The sequence below is a fragment of the Bombus vancouverensis genome, chromosome 6, assembly GCF_051014615.1.
Source record: "Bombus vancouverensis nearcticus chromosome 6, iyBomVanc1_principal, whole genome shotgun sequence".
NCBI lineage: Eukaryota > Metazoa > Arthropoda > Insecta > Hymenoptera > Apidae > Bombus > Bombus vancouverensis.
Window position 1 is genome coordinate 10708193 of NC_134916.1, and position 25827 is coordinate 10734019.

General features: G+C 44.9%; 1 protein-coding gene across 5 annotated transcripts in view; it reads left to right on the forward strand.

The window, feature by feature from the left end:
- The window catches only part of Prosap (SH3 and multiple ankyrin repeat domains prosap), a 181009-nt gene that overhangs the window by 121469 nt on the left and 33713 nt on the right, over window positions 1-25827 (forward strand). For 3 of the 5 annotated variants that reach the window (XM_033331737.2, XM_033331742.2, XM_033331744.2), the window contains exons 3-4: window positions 9399-9794; window positions 12600-12617. In XM_033331737.2, the coding sequence (XP_033187628.1) occupies window positions 9447-9794; window positions 12600-12617 (366 nt within the window). In that variant the 5' untranslated portion in view covers window positions 9399-9446. The remainder of the gene's footprint in view (window positions 1-9398; window positions 9795-12599; window positions 12618-25827) is intronic. The other 2 variants (XM_033331741.2, XM_033331745.2) reach the window with 1 other exon arrangement.

The following is a 25827-nucleotide window of genomic DNA, read 5'->3' on the forward strand; positions in this document are numbered from 1 at the left end:
GCGATGCACTCCACGCTGGCTGGATCTCGCTTCGGAGCTGCCGGTCCTCCTATTCGCGCCGCCGATGCGCTTTTCGCCAGCGAAATCGCTCGTCTGGCCGCGAACCAGTCGCACGGACGCGAACCGCCGCTTCCGCTACCCTTCGACCACCTCCCTCCTAGAGGATTCTTTCGGGAGGAGAGGACCACCATCGTCATCGGCTGGCCGCCATCTTGCTAGTGCATCTTGCTGCGGGCAACCCCGAATAGTAGCGGCAACGCGCGTACGAACGTTCGCCGGGCACGAGAACACGGAACGACACCGAACGTCGATCGGCAGCAGGGGATGGGGGAGCGGGCAGTTTCCGGTCTTGTTTTCGGCAACGGCCGGCACCGCTGGTGAGACGGTGCGATAACCCGCCGGCCAGACCACGGGGTTTATCGTCGTTCGCGCTCTTACAGCCCAGGGGTCGTTGAACGTGGGGTAAGTGTCGGCAAGCAGCGACGTTCGCGTTCACCGGCACGTGCTTTCCCAGCGTTGCGCGATCGAGTACCGTTGCTCCTCCCGTCGTTTCCATCGCCACCCTGTTTTCCCAAACCTTCGCTACTTTCTCGCCTCTCCCTTTTCGCATTCTCGCACCATTCCTCCGCCTCCTTTTATTCGCGCCCGCTCTCTCGTGACTTGTTTTGAACCAAGAGGGTGCACCGGCAACCCGCCCTCTCGGGCCACCCTTCCACACCCTACCCTCTCACGCTTTCGGCCTGCAGATTTATTTGTTTGGAAAGCGTCGCACTCGTTGTACGCAGTTACGAAGGAGAATGGCTGCACGACCGAGGACGACGAACTTTCCGCGATCCCGCTTCGCTTATGGCTATTGTCGCGCACGTAACTTCCATCGGAATTCCTCGGTCGGAGAATTTCCGCTATTTCTCATCGACCTCGAAGATCATTGCCGCGAAATACCGCACGTGCGTCTCCCTTGGGAAACTTGAAATCGCGAAACCGCGTTCTCCTTTTCCATCGGACTCTCCAAGTAACTCTGAATAAGGGGATCGATGCGAAACTCGGAGAACTCGAGAAACTCCGCATTCCTCGCCGAAGACCAAGCTTGTCACGATCTAACCGTTCATGTTATACGCGTTTGTTAGCTTCTTTCGCGGAATGTGGGCCACGATGTTGCACGAATACGTTTATCGGATCTGGCTGCGTGTTCAACGTGTATTAACGCGTCCGTAACGCGCCCCGATAGCGAGTAACGAGCTCTACATTTCTCCATTTAATGCTACGACGCGTCGTCCGGTTACCAGTGTCCCACGAGTTCGCCCCGTTACGAGAGGGAAACGAATATTGCGCAGTACGAGCTTACCGCCAGCGGAGAATAGATTGCTCGTCGTCTCGATATCCCGACCGTTAGAGAAACGGCTATTTATAAATTTTGTGAATGGACGTCGCGCGATCTTGTCGACTCCCGATACTTGCCGACCTTCGACTTTCGACCTTGCCTCCCCTTTAACCTTTCGAAAGGTCTGATTCGATTATTTAGCGCTATTCTTCGCACCCCTGTGCTTCACCACCACTCGTTACGTAGCTTCTATAGAAGTCGTTTCGCGGTCTACCGATGGCGTTCGATCCTGTAACATCTCACAGGTCGAAAAACCAATCCTTTTAACCGATATTGTCTCTTTTATCGTGGCAGTGATATATTGAAAGTGCTACACACCTGACCCCATTTTGCGTTCTCCTGTTACTTTGATTTTCATGGTCCGCGATCTGGCATATAGGTATTATTGCCTGGATGCTGTCGAACATGTTTGTGCAATTTCATCGGGAACAAGAGTAGTTTTCAAGAGTTGCTGTACTCTGTACTGATATTTATAAATACGTGTATTAACAATGGATGAACGTTGTTAAAATATACGAACTAACGAGAAGAAAATAATCAAAAACGACGCTTACAATCTTTTCGCGGAATCAACGGATATGTACCGTATGAAATGTAAATTGTTTATTTACAATCTTCTAAACAGTACATTAAAATTAAATACACGATTCGTCGAGATGACAACAGCTTTTGAATATTATTCCTACAATTAATCGCGATTAACAGTTCGTATAAACTATTAATTATCCTTCGTCCTATTTCATTCGTCGCTCTTTCATTTATACGGACCGTCGTTTACATAGACATTCACTAATCGTGTACGATTGCCTCGGATAAGAGCAGAAACTACAATTAGTCTAAGGAATTTTACTCGACATACATTCCATGTATTTGTAACAACGTAGAAATATCCAAACGCTTAAGAACTTCAGCGTACATCGATACTCGCGTTGAAGTAACAAGAACCATCTTTCGCGAACAGCCTCCAACCGGTTAACAAGTTAAAGAAGTATGGAGTCGAACTAAAAACGTTCTCTCGTCAAAGTTCCCAAAATTCGATCGCAAAACGAATCGAACTTTATTCTCGGTGGAGCGTCGGTTTATCGAAGATCATTGTGTCGCGGGTTCCACGAAGAAACAAGTTCGATGCTTGGAGGCGACTCGGGACGAGGAAGCTTTCGAAAAGTCATGTGCATCTAACCGAAGGAACAGCCCGAAACGACGAGTTCCCTGAAGGGCTGATGCGCTCCCTTGAAGGAAAGTTGCCGGCGGTCCGAAACGAAAGGCGGCACCCAGGGATAGGGTGGTACGTGTTATTCTTCCGCCCGCCCCCCTTTCGTAACGTCGTCGCCAACGATGCGGAGCTTCTTTTTTGCTTCGAACGTTCTTCCCTTCTGGTGTCACCCCTCGGCGTTCACACGACGTCGACGATCGTTACACGTGTGTTACACTCGTCGTCGTCGTATCAAGACTCTCTTCCTCCCTCTCTCTCTCTCTCTCTGTCTGTCTGTCTTTGCGGCTCTTCACCGAGGGAACTTCCTCTTTATATACCTTGTGTACCTTGCATCCATTCCCGTACTGACACGACGCCTCCTGTTTTATTTTTCTCTGGTTCGCCGGAAGCGGGCCGGTCCGTTTTCATCAGCGAAATCATTTTGATAGCCGACGCTGATCGAACGCGATGAACGCGGGAACCAGCTGGTAATTGTTTGATTGAACGATCGAGGGGATCGGACGGCACCGCTTGATCCTGTTTCGCGAGCAATTTTTATCGGTATATCGGTTCGAGGGGAAACGCGGACTCCCTGTCGAATTATATTAGGGTGCTGCGTAAGTTCTATCCAGAGTACATTCACAAATTCGATTTCCAACCTTCGTCTATCATCGCCTGTGAGAATATTCGAACATTTATTGCAAAGACTTTTTATTATACTGTCGCCGTTATTATTCTTTCTCTCTCTCTCTCTCTCTCTCTCTCTCTCTCTCTCTTACTGTCTCTTTGCTTTTCTCGAGACGTTTTCGTATTTATGGTAAATACGGGAATTTATCATCAAGTTCGTGGGTTTCCTTTTTCTATCGTACGTTTAAAAAGATTCGTACCAGTGACCATTTGCGCAAAATTATCGTTTCTCGTACGATGATGTACGTCTATGATAGTATCTCTATTATGCGTAGGTTGTTACGTAGATTCTATTTTTATTGTTATTTAATATCATACCGTGTCTGTTGTACAAAACTTTTTAAAGAGATTTCTGATAAGTCTATGACAAATATATTGCCGTTCGGAAGTATCCGAACGCTTGCTTATCTTTGATGGGACATAATTCAATAACCAATAAAGAGTACATGAAAGTAATTTACGTACAGAGCAACGTCATCCTTGGTAGACCGATCCTTTGGTATTTCGAGCCGCGTCGAGCGGTTACGCTATCGGTTGCTTCATTGTTTCCGTAATTATAGAGAATGATTTACATCTGGCACGATCGATACAACTGGGACGAACAACAAAACGCTTGGAACAATGCAACGCTGGCTGGTCTACGAGCGTAATGTTTTATACACGTCGGTAATTGCAACCCAGCCAGTGATGTTACGTACACGCAGCATATGTCATCATTATTGTTCTCCGGATATACACTACCGTTCGAAAGTATCCGAACATTTACCAACATGCATTTTAACTGAGAATTTCCGACCAAGTCGAACTGCAGTGATTTTGTTCTTTATAATCGTCGTAGATACGTAGCTACGCCTTCGTTCGTATGTTAGGACACTACCAAATATGAGATCAATTCTAACGCCTGTAATAGTTATACGTAGGACGTGAATGTTTATGCGTTTATAGAGAACTTAAAAATACGAAAATGTATAAAATAAATAAAATGTGTAAGCAGCGATATTTAGATGGTAAATGCTAAAGGTAGTAATACACATATCATATATAGTAAACAGTGAAGCATATGACTGGTATATCTGTTAACAGGTAATTTAAATGTAGAGTCTTCTAAATTCATAGCAAGCTAACAAGCGCTGTTTGTATTTGTTAATGGGTCATTAATATGTGTATATATACACTTTGGTCATATGTAAATATATGTTCAATATAGTAGAAATATGTACCACAAATCAATTAGGTAATGGATGTAGTTACGGAAAAAACCGAGCTTCGATTAATATTAATTAATTATCGAATATAAGAGGGACCGTCGTTATTCGTACGTTTTAATTAAATTCAGTTTTGTTGCTACAAATTGATCAAATTATTCAGATCCTTATGAAGTTTATACGTATAATAAAACCTCGAATTGCATATTTTTCTGTACACTCCACTGCTCCTATATTTCATCAGATAGCCTTTTCGATTCACGTTCGTCAAAAATATTTCCCCAAGTTATTCTATAAAAATGCATGAATTTAATTGCGCTGCGATCCTCGAATTTTCGTATTTCTATCTTGTTTCCGTTTTAACAAACAAGATAGATCCATATAACACGCTAGGAAGATTTGACGTATTAAAACGAGAAATCACGAATGCAAGAATTTTTTATTATTTTACTCGATCTCCTGAGGTACTTTTTGACGTTGGAAAATATAATTAAACCCGCTCGTCGTTCCATTCTTCAGATTTTCAGAAAGGCAACGAAAGCAGGTCTTACGCTTTTCCAGCATTATCCACAAACCGCAGCTGCCAGGATATTCAAAGAACGTAGCTGTGGAACCCTTCTCTAGTAGAATAGAAATTTGGAGATTGGAGGGTCGAGGCATCTGAGAAGACGCGTGGCGCCGAGAAATTCGTTTATTCCGCGTCCGTGCATACACATGACCATGGAGCTTGGCTCCGACGAGATTGACTCCGAGACGAGATACCAGAAGCTCCGTCGTAGCTGTTCTTTCGACTTTGACTCTCGCTTTTCCGTGATCTGCATATTTTGTCTCTTACCAGTGTCTCGTGCGGTATTTCGCCAAGCTCTCTCATCCTAACGAGATTTTTCTTATTCCTATCATGGCGGGGATAAAAACTCGTGACATCTGGAGATATCGACGTACCAAATGATAGATTTTTCTAGTCGTGCCGGGACTACTCCTTCCTCGATTTCAACGGATGTTCGAGACTTGAATTTCCAAGTTAGAAACGGCCTGTTTATCAGAGTACCGATCATAGCGGAGATCGTAGTCGACATTACGTGGAAATATTCGTACGTGTTACGAATATACGCGATAGAAATTTTGTTAGAAGCCGCCCGTATATCGTAAAAATCGAAGTACGCTTCATTAACATTATGGATAACTATCGATAACGGGATACTGATGCCATACGAGGGTCAACCTACCGACGCACGATACACACAAGGTGTTCATAAAACGTTGTATTTATTGTAGCTAGCCTACGATTATTTATGTAAACTCATATTTTTATAGACTCAATTAAAAAAAAAATGGGACGAATAAAAAATCGCTTCTATTTAATATTGTAAAGAACAATATACTTTATTCGTGTATTTTTACATCTTCAAGTTACATAAATAAATGTAGAAAAATTCCTACTCGTAATTATGATCAGTCGTGTTTAGAACGTTAGCTTCTGAATATTTTTAGAACGCGTTACTTTCATGTAATCTGTTGTTATGTAAAGTTAATCTGTTGCGCAACGGGATTATTCGACTTTTAAACGGTTAAGAATCCAACATTTTCTCGAGCGATCGCACAGAGGAGGAACGCTGGTCGGGGGTTAGAGAGTCGGAGGTGCACGGTCGCGACCAGGAGAATGTCATGGTCGTACTTTAACTCCTGGCCGTCCTTCGGAGTTCCTCCCCTTCGTAGTCGGATATGGTTCCATAGGTAACCTTGGATTTTTTTAATTATCATTGAATCACCGTTAAACACGACACTGTTAGGTGACTCTGAAATTAAGGTACGGCCACTTAAAAGCAAACCCGTAAAGCGACGCCCACGCAGCGGGTACCTGCTATATGCACTTACGCGCGTGCAGGGGCGGATCGAGCGATGTTCGTTCGAACTTTAAAGTCGACGTATTACGAATTTCTCTCTTTTGTCTCTGAACGTCGCGTCGTTCCAATACCCTTTAAACACTCGAAGCATCAAGGTGAAAAAAATGTTCTTTTTCTAAAGATATACTCTCTAAATAGAAAGCCTGGAGGGAAAAATCAAAAGGCTTCGGTTCCCGCAGCTGCTCCATTTACCTTTCATGGGCGTTTATCCCCTTCTTCTTCTTCTTCTTCTTCTTCTTCTTCTTCTTCTTCGAATGGGTTCAAACTTCCGATAGTCGGTTCAATGGCGAACACGTCGAGCGCTAATTGTTGCCCCCAGCGTCACGAAAGTCGCCGGTATTTCGCGTGCCGCTTCTCCATCCTCTTTGGTCGATTGGAAGGAAGAAAAGGTCGATCGGCTCGTCGTCTGGCGGAGAGGAGATACGGCCCTGAATGCGCTGCACACAGGGTGGCCAGACAGAAAAATGGCAAAAGCACTCCCCACCGATGACTGCCACGAATAAGGGCCACATAAAGACGGGTCGTAAAACTATGATTTACGGCTTGTCATTGATGCGTTTGCTGTCCGTCCATCCGTACGATCCTTCTCCCTCGGTTCATCATCGTCTCCCTTCGTGTTCCCTCTTATTATTTTTCTTGTATCTCGTCGTTCCTTTTGTTCCTCGACCGCGTCTCCTGCGAGAGGATAGCCCGTTTGAGAGGCGATAATCGATTAGCCGGTTGGAAAAAGCGGTAGCGTATCAGTATCGTTCTGACCAGCGTACGATATATGTAATAAAATATCACTAGAGGAGGGGAAAAATGAAAGGGAGAAGCTGTGTGTATTGTGGGAAAGCAGAAATTATCGTAACAACGTATTGCCTTTGTATAGTCTTCTTAAAATATACACCGGGGTTCATAAGTCACGGACCATTTATTAATCTATCAATCTTAAACGTAACTCTTGTTTAAATAGATCAAATCTTCCATTTCTTTCTTTTTATTTCTTCTTCTCCCTTCTATCTTATTTTTCTTTTTCTTGCAGGAAAGCAGTTTTAAAATTCGACGCGTTGTTAATCGATCTCGTATTAGCGAAATCGCCGTTAAGCGCTTGAAAACGTCATTGTAAATCAGAGTAACGATCTAAATGTCCCATGACTTGTGAACAATAGCGTGGATCAAGACGTTCGTTCCTTCCTCTTTGTACTCGCATCTCTTATTCCCCGTAATAATTCTTGCAGAAACAAATCGTCATATTTTACATTTGTCTTATTGCAAACCATATCAACGTAATTATTAACCCTGAGGATCACGTGACATTAGCAAGAAACGAAGCGGATTTACGTCCCCCTCTTAGGTATTCGTTCTTTTTCGTACCGTTGGCTGTCCGCAGCCTCGGCACTTTCGAGTGGGGGAGAACCAGGAGACTGGAAGAAGAAAATCCCTTCGTCAGTGGAATATTAACGCCTAAGGATGAGTGTTTTTCTGGTCGGGCGCGAAGGATGCGACCTTGCGGCGTTTCCACTTCGTCTTGGCTTCGTTGGCTATTGTCCTCGAAGCGTAAGCATTGTGTATACGATGCGGTCAGTGGGTTATTTAAAGTTTTAACGCAGCCCAGCCTGCCGGCAACATGCTTACGTTTAATGGCGTCTGCGGTTTCCCATCAAACTTCTCCCCCGTACCACCTGACATATTGCGCTCGCTCTCTTTGCAATTCGCAAACACCGTACTGTCGCCTATCTTGGAACTCCACCGTTCTTACGAAAATTTGTCGTCGTTTGAACGGAAGAAGACAGGGATCGCTAAATCCTAATGAAGTTCTTCAACGAATTCAACGATTAAAAAATATTAACTGTTAAATGTTCCGATTACCATGATAATAACCATGATAAACGGTGAACGTTTGTTTGGTTATTGATAACCAGTATCAGCGCCGGAAACCGTATTTGTTTACCGCAATAATCATTATCGATGAGAGGATTTTTTTCGATCGTGAATTTCCATTATCGATGATAACATCTTTTTCTTTTGTTTCCGATAATTCCGTCATCGATAACGATTATCGGAAAGCAACAAAATGTTGATCATTTATAACGGTTATTCCGTATCAAAATCATTTAAACCGGCCCACTAATTCTTCTACTATAATCTTTTTAATTAGTACCATAATGTAACTTTCGAAGAATTACCGGTGCTAAACTGATACTCGTGAAACAAGCACGCGAGAAATTGGCAAATCGAATAATAGCAGTCGCGTGGAACGATCGGTTACCGGCGAAACAGCCAGCCACGAGTGTTAATCTTGTTCGCGGGAGGTTGACGATGATACACGCAACGGCTATACCTGGACGTTTATGCTTGTTGGAAAGTTCGAAGTGAAAGTGGCCGAGCCGCGTTGCTCGTTAGCGCGTAAGTTATTAGCTGACCGATAGTTAACCCCCGAGATCGAAGGTCGAATTGTAAAACGGCCAGCCGTGTTATCGCGTCGATGCCGAAGAAACGCGTGAAAACGCGCGAGCAACGCGAACGCCCATCCTTTCTGCGTAATCGATTCGACGCGTGTATCCCGTCGAATCTCTTTAATAAAGAATTCTGCCGAGCTTCGCAAGATTCTTCGTCGAGGATCGAGGAAATGAAATTTCCGCAAAAATGTTACGGAGTCGACCGAGCGAACGAGCAGAGTATCAACGGCCACGGATCGCGAGATATAAAAGGCTTTTACGATGTTTAAAAAATCGTCGCGGCATCTCGGCGCCGTTTCTTTATTTCTATCGCAGTAATCTTATCCGCCTTTACCGTTACTCGATGTAGTCATAAAGAACGGACCCTCGCCGTTTTAATTTCTTCATCTGCTTTTTCCTTATTTCTACCTGCCTCTCTTGCTGCTTCCTTGAGATGTCTCTTCGATTAAACGGACGACATGGTGATTTCGCGATATCCCACGGTAACGGCACAATCGGGTCGATTAATGCTGGAAAAGAAGCAAAAAGAAAAACTGGTCGCAGTAAAGAACGAGGTAGTGAACTCGAGTCTTTTTTTTTCTGTTTCAGATGTGAACCTGTGAAGGTGGAATCCTCGAGAAGCGCGAGGTCCTCGCAATGGAGGCGGGACCGAAGCAACAGCAACAACAGCAGCAGTCGCAACAGCAGCAACAACAACAGCAGCAGCAACAGCAACAGCAAAATTCGTCAGCTGCTGGCACGGGACAAACGTCGAGCCAGGCCACGAGTCCGCAAGGCAGCCAGGCTCAAGGCCAAACTCAAGGTCAACAGAATCAAGATGCGGCTGCAGTCGCAGCTGCCACTGCGGAGGCCGGTCCGGTGGAGGAGGGAGTGCTCCTCGCCAGGGTGCACGTCCCGGAACTTTACGTCAGCAAGTGTCTTCAGTTCCCGAGGGATCAGCTCGTCTGGGACGTGAAGCAGCAATGCCTGGCATCCTTGCCCAAGGTAAGACGATATTCTCTGCCTCCGCGTTGTCCGATTCTCTCTTCCGAGTGACTGACTACCTCTCTCACGCGAGAATCCATTAGCGAAGATCCTTGAAGACGAACTGGAAGAGTCGGGACCCCGACGGATATCGTGTAGCTTTCTGCGATTCGTTCGCGTCGATCGGTCAATTAACGGTCTCAAATTGCATTATCCTCGCCACTCATGGCGCCAAGGCATTAATCGCGAGTCATCAGGAGCCGTTGGCGTTCCGTTAAAAATCATAATCGTCCTTGTACTTGTCGATGATCGCGGGGTTGAACCCGTTTACCATCCATTACCGTCGATCTCTATCGAGCGCGGCTCGTTGCATCGTACGGCGTTGAATCGTCGGTTGTACGTGAGATCGCGAGCTCCCCCGCTCTATCAAGAACTCGGTGTCGGGTGGTTTCTCTTGAAAAAAAAAAAAAGAAGAAAAGAAAAGAAAGTACGCACTGCGTTACGGACCGCAGACTGCTACTTTGTATGTTGATCTCGGTAAATTGCAGGGGACTCTCGAACGGTCGCGTCTTGGTGTATTCGAGCGAGAGTTCTTCGGGCAAGACTGGACCGGGCTTCCTGACTCTTCTCTCTCTTTTTTCATTGGTAGTCGTAGCCGGAGCCCTCGGAAAGTCACGAAGCACACGCAGGATTAAGAGATCTCGAGGGGATCGCTACCGTGCGCCCCTCGAACGTCTCACTTTATTTATCGAGATATTCGTTGCTCGGGAACGAGTAACGATGCACCAGCCGGGCAAATGCAAATCGGCGCCGTACCTGCGCTGTGTTTCGCGGCGATGTCCGGCTCCGAAGAATTTCGCGATCGCACAAAAGAGGTACTACATAAGTTACTAGCCGCACCGCCACTGACAAGAAACAGACACGAACACGTGCCGCTACTCCTAAACAAAATAGGAGCTAGAAAATACCGATCTCTGTGTGGCTTCTTCTGCTTCGTGTGTCAAACCATCACGCTCTTTCATACCGTGTCTCTTCCCTTCCCACCTTCTCTTCTCTCCTTGCATTCTGTCCATTTTTGTAGCCGTGTTTTTCCCTCGGCCGTCTCCTCGTACGTCGCGCAAGGAATTTTCACACGTGTAGTCTTTCTATCCTGCTTTCCGCGACGGAGGCGCGGCGTGACAACTCCCATCTTTACGCGACTCTCGTTACGCGACTTCCATCTTTCACCTATCCTCGGAAAACTTGTCTCTCTTTGTTTGTCTTTTCGTTTCTCTCTCCCTCGCTGCGAACGTTCGCTGCATAAAGTCGCAGTCCCAGACCAAGACAATTGGTTCGTCGATGTGTAAAACTGTACGCGTTAAAGTTACTCGCCGAGACCCACCTTCGACTAACGTTCCAACTTTGTCCGCTTAACGAATCACTTGCCACCCCCTTGGACATCCTGTGCTCGATCTTCCGCTTCGGACCAGCCCATAGCAGACCTTGTTTCTCGGAACGAGTTCGATGACGAATATTCATAAGACGAAAATGAGGGGGGAGGGGAATATTCGCATTATTCGTACGGGAATAAACGCGTACTCCCATAGCGAACGTGCACGTATCGCTGCAATGGATACGTTCACCTGCATTCCACGCGGAGTTTCGCTTTTATTGATAATTGGCTATCTTGTTAATGGACCAATGCTCGACTCGATCGACCACCGTCTATTACCTTCGCTTCTCGCGACGTACCAAGAGAGAAAATGTACCGTTTGCGAGCGTAGCGTATTGTTCGAATTTTTCAGGCCGATCTATCCGTGGATTTATGGAGCGCGGTGGAAACGTTAATAGTCATCGAACGTGTTCCGAAGGATTCTCGCGGCAGGACCACACGAATATATACACATACACGTACCACAGATATACTGTGCGCATTGTACTTTCAAGATACACGCAATGGATACGCGAATAATATACATATATGTATATCATGTATGGGAGTAAAATATAATACGTATATTATATTTTATGAGATGTGGTTTATTAAATATACAAATATATATATATATAAGGTGTCCCAGATATCCTTGATCAAACTCCTTCAGTATATTCTGTCAACGTGAGTAAGAAAAAGAAAATGAATAGGTCAACACAAAAAAAAGATCGAAGAAAGCTTCTGAAGACAATAAATTTGATCTCTTACCACTGTGAAAGTCCTCTACGTATTATCAGAAATGGTAAATTTTTTGAAATACCGTTCACCCACCTAATGATCACACTGATTACAAAACAATGCATTTATATCTACAATTTCTTTCTTATTTGTACTTGTGCAGAACGTACTAATAGCGTTTGTCTGGGAAAACTTGGAACACCGTGTATTTTACGTTTTATATGTAAATAAAGAGGGATATATATATATATATGTATGTAAGTATGTATGTACGTACGTATGTATGTATGTAAGTATGTATATATAGTTATTACTAATTAGTAATTATGCACAGCGACACGCGAGTGTCCATCGATTAATCGTGTATATTTTTCTGACCTGTGGCGTTGTTGTTGTTGTTGTTGTTTTTGCTTTTGCCTCACTTGCACGGGGCGTGCGAATACACTACACCCGCCACCACCGAACCACCACCGAACCACCACCAACCACCACTTCACCTGTGCTATCGTCTTGTTGGGGCCCGCCTCTTCGAACGCACCCCCGTACGCGAATCGACCGACAATATCGAAAATATACAAAAATCGCGCCCTCGGGCCCGACCTTCACCCTCCACCTCCGGTGTGTTGCGTCGCGGATATACCACCGCTTCTCCACCCCTTTCGAGCGCCTCGCAGGTGGCCACTTGGTACAGGGTACGTCTTCACTATTACTAATAGCATGCATCCAACCCCCTATGCAACTACTTATACCAAACACCCCGATAAAACCCGCCGCCTCTTCTTTATACCGATTTGTCGTCCCGTTTCTTCTTTCGTTGTTTCAGTTTTCTTCGCCGTGGTGAAAAAGAAAAGAAAGAAAAGAAAGAAAAGAACGAACAGAAAGAGAAGCGAACCTTTCACATTCAGACTTTCGTGCATGGCGAAACGAAACACGGTTCGACGAACTATCCCCGTTAGGTTTGGCGTGTTCCTCGGAACCCCACGTTTTAAAAGCATATTGTAAATTTTACGGAGTCGATTTATATTTCCGGCTATCCTCTCGAGTGAGAACGAAAAAAACGGCGAGTTTCTTTGCGACGAGAAAGACGAGGAAAGTTTACAGATGCATACGTAAGTGCATCCTTTGTCTCTGCGCTCTGCCTTTGGAACTCAGTTTCGCGTTCTACAAAATTCGGCGGTTCGTAAAAAGTTAATTTATAAAGCTCATGGCATCTGCATATCTGTGTGCTCTTTCTGTAGAAAGCGAAGTAGTACAATTTCTTGGGGTCAATTTCACGTTAAGGACTGTCCGGTAAAAAGAATTTATCGTTAATGAGAATTTTTTAACGATTTTGCAACGCGGCCCTCTGATAGTTCTCGGCACCCTGACTCCGGTTTCAGAGAGGAAACGTGGCATCGCGTCACTTGCCACCCCAAGTCTCGTTAACGTAGGATCACCCCTCGTTGTACGCGACTTTTCTCTCGTTCCTTTGCGTCGCGAGCTCGCTACGCGCACCGACCAGACGAAGAAGAACGATGCTTGGAAGAGCAGGCAAGGGGTGGAGGGTAGTCTCGAGATAGTCTCGGGCTCGATTCGCTTTTCGCTACCTTTCCTTCTTCGATCGCCACGTATAGAAGATCCGAGGGGAAGTTTCGTCGAGTCAAATTTCGTCGATTCGATGGAAAAGCGAATTCGCTGTATTTTCATTCGGAAGACTCTCATTGAAAGAACTTTTATTTGAAAAACCTTTATGCGATAGACATCCTTCGATACCGCGGCGTGTCGTACAGTATAAACGTATTGGCTGATTAAAGGATCGAGAAACGTTTGCAAACAGACGTATAGCGTGTAGAGCAAAATGCACGAAGAGAGATACGTGTCGTTTTACGACGAGAGGGACGCGCGAGCTACGCGATCGATCGATTCGCGAGGAACGAGGACGAATGCTTTAATTAACCGTGGAGACCCGCTCGAATCGATGATTCCGTCCTTACGACGCGCGACCGTAGACCACGAGCTAGAGTTATTTCGAGCTCGATTTGCATGTACTTATAGCAGCTCCTGCCTTTCAGCGCTAAAGTATCATAGAATGTAAGTGCATGTATCGGTTAAGCGTACATAGCTCTTTACTGTTACTGACCCGTGGTTCACGTTCAAGGATGATGCGATACAGTCTCAAGGTCGTGCATTTGTACCTACGCAGTTACCTTTCAGCGGGCTTATCCACCTATCGTCGATTTATTGTCGTTATGACTGTTTCTTCGAAATCCCTCGCGCAATTTCGACCTCGGAGAATTTGGACTAGTCATCGGAACGAACCTCTTTGTTTCGAGATAACGAAAATGAGTGAACGATAACGTAACTTGCTTTCGAATGCTCTTCGACTTCCTTAACTCCGTGGAAAGTATGCAACGGTCGATAAGCTCGAAGGAAGCGACTCATCGTGACTTTTCAGGGAAAAAATGTCGATTTCGTAGAACGGTTGAACGCCAAGAAGATTTCGTGCTTCGTCGAAAGCATGACGCCACGCTGGACGATGACTTTCGTTTTCACCTAAGCGTCTCGGAAGAGATCGTTCGGCTCACGGATCGTGTGTCGCGCGACGAATCGATCTCTGCCTGGGCAATTTGCGATTTTCCGACAGAGATCGACGACTAGATCCGTTTGCTGGCGTATCCAGATGGTTGCATGGAGCTTTCTTTACCCGAGACGCAGGCGTTACGCGAGATTACGCAACGCGAGTCGAGTTCTCGCGAGGGAAAGCGGCACGCCGCTTGTCTTCGAGGATTAAATATCAAAAGTCATCGAACGTTATAGAGAAACGAAGCTTATCGGATCCGATTTGTCTCCCTCGAATCCTCGCCGCGACGGAAACGAGTTTCGCGAGCCTACGACGTATCATTGCGGTGTTTCTCGCGTCTTTCCGCGTTTGATCTAATCTGCTGTCGAATGAGATCACCTTCCGACCATCGCGTTGTATCATACGTATGTTTGTCTTACGCTTATCGACGAAATAATCCAATTCGAAGAAAGAAAGAAATTGCAATTCACGACTGCACTACCTGCCATAAGTATGAAATCAAACTGAGCAACTGTATCGAGTTTAGATCGTCCTGCTTCCGCAAAATTAAACGATGATTTTGACTAGTAATATACGATATGAAATTATAGAGTTATAGCAAAGCAACAAGAGAATAAAGCAGTGGAAAGTATCGAATATCTGTATCAATTGGCACATTTCGTCCAAGTGCCATAAAGTATTTGTGCCTCTCGGAAGATCAACCGATCAACTGCAAATTTCTGGAAACTCCCAATTCGTAATTCAAGTACGTACTTCAGTATCTATACAAAATTAGTATTCAACGTATCAAAGAGCGAGCGACTGATCTTCGAATATTTATTTATCAGAAGATCATAATCGCAAATTTGAAGGTAAATTTAAAGAAAACAATACTGTGATCGTCAAGTTTCCTCGCATTACAATTTACGAACTCGATGGACATGGCCTCCAAGCGGGAAATTACGCCTGTTTCGTACAACCTTGCCGAAAAGATTGATTTAATCGGGGAAACAGGTGACACACGATTTTCATTCCGTGTCACTGGATGGCAGATGGCAGATAGCATTGAAAAATCAGTCGTTCGAACCGATTCGCTGAAAACACGAACGCGTGAAAAATGATCGACGCTAACAAGTGGAAATGGACGAGTGCGATCATGGGTAACTCGGTGTTATCGATGACAAGCGTACGAGCGACTAAAGGTGCGAACAGAACGCCTACAGGTGATTCACTTTCGTAGCCCCGTGAATTTTCACCAACGCGTCCTAGTGATTAGCGGCGTCGACGACGACTAATCGATTTTTCTCGCTGGCACGCGGAAAAAGAGGCGCGTCAGCTTCTGGGAACAACGAACGCCGCGCCGCAAGAAATTCCGTGAAATCTCTCCGTGGTATTTTTCCCTAACCTACCGTGAACGTACGTTAATTGACAGAGAAAAAGCTCATTTGCATAAAGCTGTAGAGTCGACAGACTGTTTCAATAGAACGAATGAACAGAAAGACGTAATCAGATTTTACCCATGTACGTGATGTTAACGCAACATTTCATTTACAATTTTCTTCGATCAATCTGCGTCATCGAATTCTGTTTTTCAGCCTCGTAACCACGAAAGACAGTTTCGAGGATTCGTTGAATATTTCTCACGACGCTGTTTCTTCCATCCAGATTTTACGATCTTACGAAATTTCAAGAAACTGATGTATTTATAACGTTACGACGAACCATAGCTTGCTCCTTAATGCGAGTTAATTAGCAACGCGTGATAAGAGTTCGCTGAATACTTTTGTCACCCTGTTATCTTTTCCGTCTAGATCTCGCAAAATTTAAAGAAATTTAAAGAAATTGGTATTATACGTTCATAACTTATAATATTATGACGAACAATTGCTTGGTCCTTAACGAGATAATTAGTCAGCACGCGACAATGGTTATAACGAGATATCGTCCTTCTATTGTCTGGATATCGATGTCACGGTGTCCTTATCGTCGCGGAGTGCCATGTGGAGGGATCGATCGCTCGATTGTGACCAAGTATCGAGATAACACCGTACCGGAACCGGTGACCGCACATTACGGGCTGTATCGATGCGGCGACGTATGTACCGCAGGTATCCGACGTGGGGATCTCGCCTCGGATAAATTCATCGCAACGCTACGGGTTCCGCGGTCCTCCGGGGCCACGGATACATCCTCGTGGGCGTTAGATCATTGTGATTCGCGATCCAAGACCTGGATCATCCTTCACTTCCGATAGGATCGTCCCTTCCCTCTGTTTCTCGCGCGGTTCCCTCTGGGCTATTTCTTTCTCGCTCTCCACGCTTCTTCTCCTTACGTACGCTATCGTCCGCAAGTATTTAGACGCCTGATGCAATTGCGATGAAAAAGCTGATAGTTTTATTATACCTCTGTCATTACGATTGGAAAAAGTTTCTCTGTCTGTTGCTATAAGCGCGATCAAATGCCTCGCTAAATTGAAATTGAAATTGAGGATATACAACTGCTTCGCTTAAGAGTTTCTTTCTAAAGATCAGCTGACAGTTTTTAAAGTCTGTATATCAGGATAGGATTATTCGAATCGCCTAAGCTTCGACGTTTAAAAATGAAATCTCCAACTTTGAACAGAACGATCGTACTCGTCGCAGGCGTGTGTTCGATATTTTTATTATAAATCTTTTTAACTTCGAACACGCGTGACCTGTAGCGAATTTCTCCCTTTTCCCTGTGGTTGACGAGGCAACAGGACAATACAAATTTCGAAAAAGCGACGTTTCATACGCATCGACCAAATGCAAACAACTGTACTTAGAAACCTTATAAACGCGTACGCGAACAGCGTGTGTGGTAATACGTGATAAATAGCGAGAATGGAAGCGGAGATTTTCGAAACGAAGAGCAATTTTGCGGGCAGCAGAAACGGCGTAGATCTCTCGATCTTTCGATCCTCCGGCTCGAGAAAAATGGTGTATCAGATCGCGATATCTTCCAGCGCACGAGGATCGAGCGAGATGCGATCAGACGTATCGTAAGTTTTCGTACGCGGCTCCGTGTAATTGAATGAAGGGCACGGTGGATCGTGACCGGTCCGTGAGATAACTCGAAGACCAGTGACCTCGAAACCACGACGAGAACTCGAATGTTACGAAAGTAACAACGCTAAAGACTCTCGTCAATGTCGAACACCTCTTTCGATTTCTTCGAATCGTTAAATCGCCAAAATTACTCCAGCTGCAACCTCGAACCAAAGAAACAACCGTGCGACCGGAGAAACCGTTCATCGACTCGGCGAATTACGCAACGATTCGATCGAACGACCCGAAATGAGGAAGAGAACAAAAAATGAGAGAGAAAGAAGAAAGAACGGTCGGTGAATACACGCGGCGATCGGTGTTCCCGTTCGAGAAACGTTTCCCGATCGATTTGCAGCAATGAATACCATCTAGTCCGGCAAGTGGTTTATCGAACGATTCCGCGAACGAGATCGAAGCGCGATCGGTACGCGGCTCGCACGTGCGTGTACTTGCATGCGTGGAAAACGATGATGACACGAGACGAAAGACAGTCCCGTCGTGGCGAACGAGGGTTAGGACTCGTGTCCACGGCGCGTCGACCAGAAAAGAAAAGCGAAAAAGACAGAGGGAAAGAGAGAAAGGGAAGAAGAAACGGGCGCCTCGTGACTTGGATGTCAGAGGATCAACAAATCCTGCCGCCGTAGACGCGGAACAAATACACGCGAGTTGTTGATCGCGTACGATCGAGTCGAGCTATTTATACCGAGGCTCGTCCACTCGTCCAAGGGAGTAGATCGAATGGAGATCGATGGGCTAGCTTTTCAGAAGTGGAAGACAACTGCGCGCTGTGGCGTGCACGGTGCCCGCGAATCGAACAACAGACACGTCGGCCAACTCGATCCTCCTCCTCTTCCTCCTCGTGGCGTTCTTGCGAAACAAACGCCAACAACGAACGAAACTTGCCTTTCGAGAGAAACGAGAAGGAATTCCGGAGGCACGCGAATCCCGCCAGGAAATTGCTTGAAATATTTAATCGGTACCATTGTTAGCCTAGATACACGTAGGTTGTTTCCTCGACGGCTGGTTCTTCAGCCTCGTCGCGTATCCCCTCGAAATCTATCTACTCGTTCTCTCGCTTCTCGTAGCTGCGTTTAAGGGCAATCGTGGAACGAACGTAGCCGGATATTAATCTAACGTTTTAAGCCAGTAATTACGTTGGGGAAGCTGCGCTGTTCTGATTCCACGTTTCTTCGTTCGGAAGTAATGCGATGAAAGAGTTGCCGCAGCCGGGTATTGTCTTAACTGAAACGCAAGTGGAGGAACTCCGGCTCGGAGACGTTTTTGCGGTGTCGTTGTCTTTAGAGAAAATCTGTGTAGGTGGGAGCTATTGTACGTGCGGATCGTAGATATAACATGGTCGTAAAATTGGCAGAAAAGTAACTAGAATCTTGGCGTTTCTAGTGTGAAATACTCGAAGGAGAAAAGAATTCCAATCTTTTTAGATATAACGTCAACTTGGAATTGTTTCGCCCAAGGGAAATTATTCTTGTCTTTCCCAAGAGAAATTATTATTATTTCACCGACTTACTAACTTGCAGCGAATTTGAATACGCATGAACTTTGAATACAGCGCAAGAAAATAATCGCAGATGACTATATACGTACGCCTCGACTGCCTGCAATTTATAGGAATTCTCAAATCAAATTACAAACCATAGAAGCAAAATTCGGCGACAAAACCGTCCACTTGATACAACTAACTTTCTCAGTCGGAGATCTAAATTGCTTCGAAACTTACACAATCCTAGGTGCGGCAACCTCGATGAATCTCCTCCTAAAGCTCCAATTTACCACTCTATATCGTTTCTACTCAGTACACACGCTTTTATTCTATGCACGAGGAAAAACGGTCTCCGCTGCCACTATTTAAATACCAACATCTACCCTCAGCGTGCATGCATATACATATACAAGAGAGCAGGGCCTGTGTCGAGTCGAGTCGAGTCAACTGGAGAGATCGGCTCGAAGCAGAAGGAGCATCTTTACAAATGGTTTCGGAGATAGGAGTTTTTTCAGTGAGCCAGTTCGGACCGTGCACGTAAGTTCGTCCACTTTACTCGTTGGGACGCGAGCGTGGAGCAGTAGCCAGCAACTGCAGCAGCCTTTTACCCGGGGCTCTCCAAGTGCAATCTCGTATTCATGAATTCCTTGTACGTAGCCCCTCTACCTTCTTCCACCTCCGCCTTCTTTCTCCGCCCGCGCTCCTTGCCTCTTCTTGCCCCTCTGCACCCTTTGCCATATCTTCTCTGTTCTCTTCTCTCTTCCTTTCTCTCTCTCTCTCTCTCTCTCTCTCTCAATGTCTTGCCCTTCCGCCTCTCTAACAATCCCATACGCGTCGCTCTCCAGAGCCGAGGGACTAAGAAAATCGTTGGACGCTCCGCGCTCCTTCCTGCCAGAGACTGAAAAACAGACGCAAGATAGCAACCAGCGTGGAAATCGTTTCCGCTGGAAAGTCGCAAGCACAGCCACGAATTTACGAGGTCTTTACGCGGCTTGTATTAGAGCCGGCGTGTCGAGAATTTGTCAGGCTTGTCGTTTCGTACAATTGGATAGCTATAGATAAAGCTGTTAGGCTTTGTTTCTTTGCTCAGGTATATACAGGTTCGTAAGAGTATTCGAACATCCGTAGACTTTTTATGAACCTTTCACGAACATATTACGCGTCTCGTACGGAACATTTTAAATTTTTATTGGCGCTATTGCGAGACCCGTGGTCGTATTGGTAGAGCTTGAAGTCTGGAAATACGTACAGCAGTGGGAGACAAAAGCGAAGATACGAAATTTTCTCGCTCTTACGCGTACGTTATATAAATTAACAATTTATTCAGAACGTGCACAGTATATAGGGGAATATAAATTAACATTAAAAAGATATAGGTAAATCTAGGTAGATAAGTCAATATTATAGGAATCTCATTTTTGTAAGGTGTATGATTTTTAATACTCGCTGTATTGAGAACAATACTACGAGATATTTGGTAGAAGCGTATACTTCGCAGAGATCACAAAGATATTTAAACGATCCGTTATCCATAGTTGGACACTTGTTTCGCTTAAAAAATTCATTTTAGAGTTATTTTTCCGCTTTTGCCTGTAATGAAAAGCTATCAACTCGAATCTTTCATCAAACAGAACAGTTTCACTCTCGATGAGAGCCACTGTCGCCCGTGTTCCTCGTTTATCTGAACACGATGGTGACCGTAAACGTCTATGCTGTTCAGGATTCGCGACCATAACAATAATTCCGCTGTTTAACCCCATCGAGTGTTCGACGCGTTCCTCTGTCCTTTTGCTTCTATGATTCTGCCCTTTCCTTGCGTCCCGTGTGTATCTTGGCCGACCTTCGCGTGAAAACCGAACCGCTCACTGCTATTTATCAGCTTTGTCAATTATCGTTAAACGTTCGCAGGAACGCGGAAAGCCAAGCCGAGAGCTTCTCGGACGATCGAACGTTTCTCGTCGTTGCAGATTGCTACTTGCAGATACCGATAAATTCGATCTCGAGATCATCGTACGGCTGCTTTAATCATTCAAAGCAATTAATACGATAACGACTTGTGAAATATTGTAGCTGTCCGACTGTTTTTCGTAGTAAGTTCATACGTTGAGCCTACGCTGCGCTATTCTGGCGAGTGAACCGTTCTGCTGAACTCAGCGTTAACCCCTACAATTCTCGTAGCTTAAATTACGATGCAACGTGAAGAATTTCGCTAATTCCTGTCTCTGTTACTACAAAACGCCGTGTTCTATTAATCCTCCAGCCTTGGACGATTTTCATATTTTCTGTACGAAATCGTGGACAAAGTTTGTATCTTCTGAAGATTTATCATAAAGGTCGCACGATAATGGCGTGGTCTGCCGGAATTAGGAGAACGTGATTTCGGCGTGGCAGTAGGGATAAACCTGAAACTGAGAATTCCCCGGGGAAGTAAACTGGAATGTTCATAAACAAAAACGTCGGAACAAAATGCAACACGGTATTAAAAGCGCGGTCGAAGAAAAATTTAATTAAATTATAAAATATCTCATCTATTCATCGTGAACGTTTGAAAACTGAAACGTTTGAGAAAAGCTCAGCTCAACTATTTTCTCCGTAGATCGGAATGAAAAAAATTTCACGAAGAAGATAGCGACGTGACGCGAGTCTTTAATTGTTCGAAATTAGATAAGAGACTCTAAACTGGATACAAAATTCGGAGTCAGCGAAGAGGCAATTCGATAGATTCCATTTGAAAGATCGCCGAGCCCATCTTTCGTAAAAGCTCCGTGAAAATACGGGAAGCTGGAAGCTCGTTGTATAAAATTAATTACTCGGCTCTTTGATCTTCGTCTGCTGCTATTCACGGTTTTTTAACCTTTTCATTCAACGACCGAGAGAGCTCCGCTTTGGAATCGAGCGAGAATCTACTCGTCCGGTTTTTCACCCGCGTCGAACGTTCGCGGATTTTCTCGCCGCGAGACGAGGAGCGAATGAACGAGCTGTAGATAGTCCACGTGACACATAATCGATACTATTAATTAGGAAGTCTATAAATATCATCGTTGGAGAGGGAATGAATGGAGGAGAGCAGGTTTCTCATCCGGGTCACGGATCTCGATGTCGATTCGTTAAAATGACGAGAAAATGAGAACTATAGTCAGGTCACACACATGGTGAACTTAAATTCTTGGTACAAGCGATGTTCAGGTAGATCACACGAGCGTAGGTGAAAGAGAAATTAAAAGCAATAAAATTGCGTCGAAATCTTCGTTCATAAGAAAACCGAATCTGAAAATGTGACAAAACAAATTTGGAAATTTGTTGAGTATCTGTATACCTGATTATTAACTATCTAACTTTGTTTTCTCCAAAAGGAGGCCTTGTACGAACAAATAGACCAACAGAATCAGTCTGATTTCACCTGTACCGCAAATTTTTACTGTAAATATGTCATCGAACTGTTTATCGATACGCGACCACGCGAGCAAAAGGCGTGCAAACGTGAAAGTTGAAACGGAGAAACTTAGCGAAAAACGCGGAAGAGTAGAGAAAGAAACGAGTGGAGCGGGGAAAAGGTAGTTTTCGTGCGGTTAGCCGTCCGGAAAAAAGGCTCGAGTGGCACTTTTTCTAAAAACCTACTCGTCGATTTAGTGACACGTGGCATCTCGAGCAGCTGCTGTACATTGCCGCGCATCTCCGACCCATTTTCGCGAAATAAACTCGGCCGGCGTCTCGTGACAAACTTCTCTTTTCCCTAGCTTGTTTATTCTCAACGAAAAAATGTCGCGACGATCGTTCGCCAGTGCAATACCGGGAAAAAATCCAATAACGAGCGATTTTCTCGTATCGACGATGGAACCGGCCCGGTATTGTATACCAACTGACCGTTCGTGAAAATCCACCGACGAAATGTTTCGAATCGACTGGCAATATCCGGCAATTTACAGGCGCGGAGCCGGCTTTCCACGCGCGCGACGAGACACGCCGGTTCATCGGTGTAATTTCCACTTCGATTAGCGAACGCTTCGATGTCACGGACAGACTTTAGGATCGAAACGAGACTGCGAATTGCCGGCAACGACGCAGCTAACCTGGCTTGATTAAAATCGACGAGGAGGCCACGCTGCTCCATTTCCGGACCAGCCAGGCTTCTGAAATTTCCTCCTGGTCATTTCAGACGACACGACGTTCGATTCGGCATCCGTATTTTTAGACGCGGGGCAACGTAACGCGTTTCAGGCACGCTGCTCGCCGACCGTTTCGAACGCTTGACATTTAGATTCCCATTAAGCGATCGCTACTTTAACCCTCGGCCATCGGACCTGCATCGCTTTCAGACGATGCTGGTGTAGCGGTTTATGCACAGGCGGTGCTCGAATCCCTTCGGCTCCCTCCCTCCAGACTCGTACTTTATCCGCATATATTATTTTCTCTTCTATTTCCTCTGTTCTTCTATACAAATTAGTGACTATCGTTATTCGTGTTACTTGCACGAGTAAAGGAAATGAATCGCCTTGAACAAGACAGAAATTATTTGCAGCCAAACGAACTCGGGCACCACCGCCTGATGTTCGGTTCGTCGTTCGAATGTTAAATACGCATCTTGCGTTTGATTCTTATTGTATCAGTGTAAATCATCATACTGCGTGAAGTATCGTTTGAAAACGTTATTCGATAGGAAAAGTGATTATATGCTGTTATTCGGAATTTTCATTCAATCGTTCGTTCTTGGAATGCGGAGTTTTATGCAAATTCACATTTCCGAGGATATAATTAGAAAAGTGGAAACTCGGTAGAAAATTATAGAAAGCTCTACGCTTTGGACATTTCGTATTATGTGCGCTCTGTACGACTTTGTACTTTCACGTTTCCTGTAAACGCATACGAAATCCGCGGACTATTTATCATAAAGGTAGTCCTTTGACACGATCGTTGATGTACCCACAGCGATGAACCGGTTCGAAAACGGAACGAAAATCCAGATGGAAGGAAGGTTACCCCTCGTGCAAAGGTGAAATGCACGGGATCGAGGGATCGATCGAGGACTACCGGCGCCACGTGAGGCAGCCGATCATTCCCGGAATTGATTGGCAATTACCGGCAAGAGAAGCGACGGCGCGCTCGATTCTCCGATCCAGAAAATTGAGTTAGCCGACGAAACTCGATTCGCGAGGAGAAACGCGAGGAGGAATCGACCCGCCACGAAAATTCGATATTACCTTAATCAGACTTTAAATTGCGCGTCCGCGAAGTAAGAGAGCGTACGCGGGATGTAGACTGGGTCCGACCAATGACGACGAGCGAACGAAACCCGACTCGTCTCGAAATTCGAATTTTCCACGTGGGAAACCGATTAATTATGTCGAATTTGCCTTAAACGGACGAAATTACCTGTGTCCAACGCAACCCGGATAAGCCATGGCTCTGAAATGTTGAAAGATAGAAAATTTTAATTAGACAAAGTTAAACGATAGCGTAAAATGTACGATCCAACGTGGATGTACGCTTGGGAAATTTTCATTTCTTCGAACAGAGATATAAAATTCTTGTACGTCGATCGATGGATTTCCGTATTCTTTATAGAAAGATATTAAGACGCTTAAGTGTCTTCTTACCTTTGTCTGATTAACGTTTATTAGCTTCGAGGATATTGGAGAATAGCTTTTATGAATATATCTTGCAAGAACGATAACGAAATTGAACAGATTCTTGGAATTGCTTTCTTGCAGTCGCGGTATGAATTCATTAGAATTCCGTAATATAAATTGCGACTAGAAGAAAATTACAAAGAAAACGTTACGTCAACGCGACGTTGGTGCTTAATGATTTAAAGAGAAAGAGAGCCCGATGTTACGCGATAATAAAATAACACGAGCAATCGCGCCAATTACCTGAGAGGGTAATTAAAGAATATGACTCACAGTGGAACCGACACGCGTTGAATGTTTTATGATCATCGTAAATCGAAATATTCGAGAGTGAAGTACGAGATGCTCTTTCTTCAGAGAGAACGAAATAATTTCGTTTGTGTCGATGAGTGACTATAAGAACGTTCTATGTAAAAGCAATTTTCGAAATTACGAAGATAACTACAGTGACGATCGTAATTTTTGATTCCTATTTTTGTGTCCATGTGTTGGACACTGGGATCGCGATTAACAGCACACGTTTTAATTTAAATTGAATCGTTCAACTCATTCGCGTAACACTTCTATAAACATGCGCTATGAACAACATACGCTAAGTAAATAAATTAAAAATTGAAACTATCATCGTCGCTGTCGTTTCGATCTTCGAAATACCCTCGTATCTCGTATTTTTATATTCATCATTTCAATTTTAATCGGTCTAATAATTACCTCGTTCCTAGTGTTTCGTGTGCGTCGACGTCGTAAAATCGGATAATTGCTCGTCTAGATGCGTCTGTTTATAAACTGGGCCCATTACTAACCCATTGGGGACGTAGAAATTATCGCTGGAAATTAAGCCAGTGCCAGTGAGGTAGTCGATGATGGATGTAACATGGTTGGACACCGAGCGAGTGGCGAATAAGGGTGAAAAAAGTGGTTGACTTATAGCGTTCTGTATATCAGTCAGAAGGATAACTGGAGCTGCAAGGAAAAAGATGTGGTTCTGTAAGCGAACAACCGCGAGGCGACTTCTTTCGTTGTCGTTTCGTCATCGACGAGAGTCCACTACACTGCAGGACAAGTGACGTCGATTTGCGGTTAATTGTCGACCAGAGGAACGATTCCGGACAGGTGGAAAAATGAGAGAAAAGAAGATGGTACGAACGTTGCCCGAATGGAACGTCT